Here is a 4,874-nt window from a genome sequence, read left to right on the forward strand (position 1 = left end):
AGTGTGTACGTCTAGAGGCCCGCTTTCGAATGAGACCACCCCCGCGTCGATAGCCCCCAGGGTTCGGGAGTTATGGGTGGTTAAATTCGCGGTCCGGCGCTGACCGATCAAGCAATCCCGGGGCGGCTACCGACGCGCGGAGGGTGGCGTTCGAGAGGGCTCCTCGAGCTGAAGGGACCCCCCGAATTTGGTGGAGATCCGCCGGCACGTTCGCGAGATAGTGACACCAGTCAACACTTGGTCTCTTGTTCAGGCAGCAGCATTCAAGCGTTGTCTTATTCGACCGTAAGTGCCCTGCGAAGTGGACTTCACATGAAATTCCGCCATGATTCCAGTTCCAAGGGAACGTACACGTTACATTCAAAGGGCATTAAAGTGCACAAGACGTGAATTTATATTGTATTTATCGGAATTATTATTATTGTGTCTGCCTTTTTTAACTCCCTAATATCGGTATCGGCCCCAAAAAACCCATATCGGTCAGGCTCTAGTTTCTACTGTTTTAACACTGTCCTCTTCACACTATAAATAAGAGTGCAGTTCACACAGGGTGTGTCAACAGTGGTTTTTAACCGTTTGAGTTAAGCTAGGGCTGCATAAGTAGTCAAAAAATATAATTGTGATTACATATATGGCTGCCAGGACTATGCAATTGTAAAAAGAAACCATTATTGCCAGGGATGCACATAAGTGATTAGTAATGCACTGGGTAAATAAGTTCAGAGTGCTCCTTTGCATACCGAAATGGTTGACAGATCACCATGTTGTGCATTAACTGTATAAGATTTACATTCAAACTGAAAGCATAAATCTAGGCTATGCACTGCCCATTTCAGAGCAAAAAGCCTTATTGCTTCACTTGACAGCGCTAAAATCAGCAGAGCATATACTTACTTGCCAGCAAACATACTTTATTGGACTGTACAGCTTTTAATGTACAGAGAAAACTCTTTTATGAAGTGAACTCATTTAAAGAGTTATTTAGTACAATTTTGCCAGGAAAAGTCACATGTTAATTTAAAAATCTTGTGTGATATAACTTGTGTTTGTTTGTTTGCTGGATTTTATTGTATTTATTATACTTGTATTTTTTTTATTGTTTTTGCCATGAAAATAGCCTTTGATGCTGACATGGCATTAAATAAATATATACTATACTATACTATACTTGCCAGCAACCCGTCAAAATAAAAGCTTGTTGAGTTTAGGTTTGAAGATGATGAAAATTTATATTTAAAGTAAAGAAATAAAAGGAACTGAAAATGTGAATACATTGTATTTTCCAGTGTACTATAAAATAATTGTACTTTTATTTTAATACTCACTTTCTATTTTAAAATATAATGGTATTATCACACTTTATTATTTTTTTATTTAAAAAAATGAAATAAATAAATAAAGTGCAATAATGCTATTATTAATTGATTTTTTATAGTAGGTCACACTATGCTCAGGGTGATCACCAAACCAAATCTTCAGGTACGCTGATGAGAACCAGACCGAGAAACTTATGTGTATCCCTGATTATACTATAGCACGATATTGACGTGTACTCCAGTTGCATCAAAAGATTATTGTTGCAGTGCATGTATCCCATTTTTAGGAGTTTTTGTGAGAGTGCAGGACTGAGTCAGTGAGCTGACACTTTCAGCATACAATTTATTCATAATTTGAATTTTTTTTTATTGTGCTAAGACAGAAGCACCAAACTCCGTTCCTGGAGGGCCTTGCAGAATTTAGCTTCAACCTCAAACGCACCTGATTCAGCTAATTAAGTCTTTCAAAATTTAAAAACCACAGGAATGAGTGTTGGAGCATGGTCGGAGGTAAACAGCAGCTGGAATAATTAAAGTGAGCATTTGATTGACTAGTGGTCATGATTTAAAGGGGGTCATATGATGCGATTTCAATTTTTCCTTTCTCTTTGGAAGGGGCGTAACATTTCCGTCACACGCTTGAGGTATTCCGTCAATCACAACGCACTGGATAGCTGGCCAATCACAGCACACCTCGCTTTTTCAGACCGATGAGCTTTGTAAAAATCGACGTGTTTCAGAAAGGCGGGGCATAGAGGAGAAACAATAATGTATAGTATGTGGAAAATAATGTGTTTTTTTAACCTTAAACCGCATAAACACATTTCATTACACCAAATACACAAAATACTGTTCTTTTTAGCAGCATCATACGACCCCTTTCATTTTGCAATTTCTGTATTGCATTAGTTTTGAATATTTCTCATGGGCATTTAATAATTTTTGACTTTGTAGTGTGAGTTAAATCTTTTTTGTTTGGCGCATTTTACCCATAAATGGAAACCTGCTTAATTATTATGCACACCTGTGTATAAGGCATTTTTCACTCCCAGCCGTTGTTAACAATTACACATCACTTATATATGATTAAATACAAAACAGTAGTTATTAAATTTGATGTGGTTTGGAATTGGTAAATTGTACTTAGGGAAAAAAAATATGGCCAGAATGTCAACTTGCATAATAATTATGCATGCACTGTAATAATAATGTTTAAAAAAATAAAAAAAATCTGGGTTAGAGTAATACCCTTACAATGGAGGTGAATTGGGTCACATTTTGGAGGATATAAGATCAGCCATTAACCATTGAATTGGACAAGGTCCAAAATGCAACAGTATGAAAACAAATAGGTCTAAAACATCATTATTTAAAGGGGCTATGTGTAAGAATGTTCATGTGTCTATCACTTTTTGTATTGCCGATGTAACAAAACTTAAATACAAGACCTTTCCTGACATTTTAGGTTGTCTGAAAGCCTGTAGGCAGATTTATATTTTTGAAGGACTTGGGACATTTAGCTGGGAAAATCAAAAGCATGTGATGTTTACGCACATTCCCGAGAGTCTCTCTTCTATTCAATGACATGAAATGAATGCTTATGCAGTGTTCAGGGTAATGCCAAAAGAGCTACTCTGTACTATAATGTCAATGTGACATGCAAAGAAAATGGGTTAATAGTCTCACATAGCCAGATCTATATAGTCTATAGCCTCATATATACTTACAATCCAACTATCATAACAGTGTAATCTGTTGACATGATACCAGAGCTTGTGCAAACATATACACATCGCTTTGATCAGATGTTTTATAACTGCTTCTTTCTCACCGCTGTCATTTTTATTGTGTTTGTTTTGTTATTGAGAAGAGAGAATACATATGCGTGAACACATTTTGTGCACAAGTTTGAGCATGAAGAACAAGTTGCTGGCTGCAATTCATTTAACAGCCACAGGTACCGCTAAGGTATCACTAACTCTACATATAGCCCCTTTAAGTTGACCAAGACAGGATCTGATTCTTTTTTTTTCAGGGGCAAGGACAGTGTAAATGTAAAAAGAACTGGGCACTTTTTCATTTGGTACAACTCTTGGACCATGTCAAAGGTTCTGAGTTTGGTTCTTTTAAAGAGGATTTGAGTGTGAAAACACCCTTAATGTATTGATGCATAAAATGACAGCAAACTAGTTTCCAGCTTGATTTTGATGTGTATTAGTTGGTATTCTTACAGTATTTGAGGGCAATAATCAGCAATTCTGATTTTTGTCATCATCATGCAGCCCTAGGTTAAGCACACATTTATCTATAACGACATGACACACAGTTGGGCCGTGTGGTGGATTTTTGCTATTTTGCTTGAATTGTTGTTATGATCTGTCATCTTCCTATCCATCAGAATGAATCTGAGCGCCTGCAGGCACAGGTCGCCAACCTTCGCAGTCAGCAGATAAGAGACACAGAAAAGCATCAGCTACTCATTGCCAGCCTGAACAAACAACTCAAAGGGTAATTATTTAAAATTAGGTCCTGGAGCCTAATTGCAGAAACATTCCAACTCAGATTCTTGTCTGTTTTGTAGCCATGGTAATCTCATTTATACACTGTGCTGTGTTTATAGCAGAAAAAAAAAATAATTAATTAACATATCTGTTGAATCAGACTGAGCAGCACACAGGAGGGTCTGGAGTCCTTGCTCATGGGAAAGGAGCACACGCTTGCCAGAACCTCAGAGAAACTGGAAATTATTGACAGTCTGAGAGAGGCTTTAGAAACAAAAGAAAAACAAAACCAAGAAACAACTGAAAAACTGCTTCAGACTGAACACAATGTGAGTAAATATGAACTGTATTGTAATATTGAGTACATATTTAACAAGATGACACATCTAGATGATTGGGCATATATTGACCTTTATTTCAGCTGTCTGCCACATATATTTCAAGTTGACAATAAATATGTCCAGTAATTGCAATGTAAAAAAATAAAAAAAATAAAAATATGTGCGGTACTCAAGCAGACTGACACACACTGCATCTTTGTTTTATTTTTTACAATATCGATACAGGGCCAGCTGTATCGATACTCGTATCGTCAAATCTGTGACGATACATCGTCGTATCGATATTTTGAACACAGCACTAATGATTTCAAGAGGTCTAAAATTTGAGGACAGAAAGACAAGAATTGCGATATGGCTTAATGTGACAAATAAACTTTAAAAGGCTTTGATTTCATTGAATAAATATAATTGCTACACGTTTTAAAGTCAGGTGCAGCGCTGCTTTGTGTACTGCGGGTACCGGGGAAACTGCTATACTTCTGCCGTTCTGAAAGCACCACCTGCCTCTCAGATGAATTTGCATTTTCAATAAGCACGTCTGCTGATTTTGTTCAGACTAATGTGAAAATTAACCCATTTTATTAAGAGAGTAAAATATATTTGTTATTTAATTAATATAATAATTGCTTGGTAATTGTTTAAATTAATGTAATAGTTCATACTTTGTCATCCATTTTCTTAAAAAATGGTTTAAAGGCTGAAATGTGAAGTTTATC

The 4,874-nt window shown here is 36.6% G+C and overlaps 1 protein-coding gene across 1 annotated transcript in view; it reads left to right on the forward strand.

Annotated features, from left to right (window-relative positions):
* The window catches only part of LOC107674998 (coiled-coil domain-containing protein 18-like), a 32,503-nt gene that overhangs the window by 17,053 nt on the left and 10,576 nt on the right, over positions 1–4,874 (forward strand). The window contains exons 8-9 of the mRNA XM_016469176.1: positions 3,715–3,824; positions 3,978–4,146. Of these exons, the coding sequence (XP_016324662.1) occupies positions 3,715–3,824; positions 3,978–4,146 (279 nt within the window). The remainder of the gene's footprint in view (positions 1–3,714; positions 3,825–3,977; positions 4,147–4,874) is intronic.

This window comes from Sinocyclocheilus anshuiensis, unplaced genomic scaffold (assembly GCF_001515605.1).
Source record: "Sinocyclocheilus anshuiensis isolate Anshui unplaced genomic scaffold, SAMN03320099.WGS_v1.1 scaffold1768, whole genome shotgun sequence".
NCBI classification, from domain to species: domain Eukaryota; kingdom Metazoa; phylum Chordata; class Actinopteri; order Cypriniformes; family Cyprinidae; genus Sinocyclocheilus; species Sinocyclocheilus anshuiensis.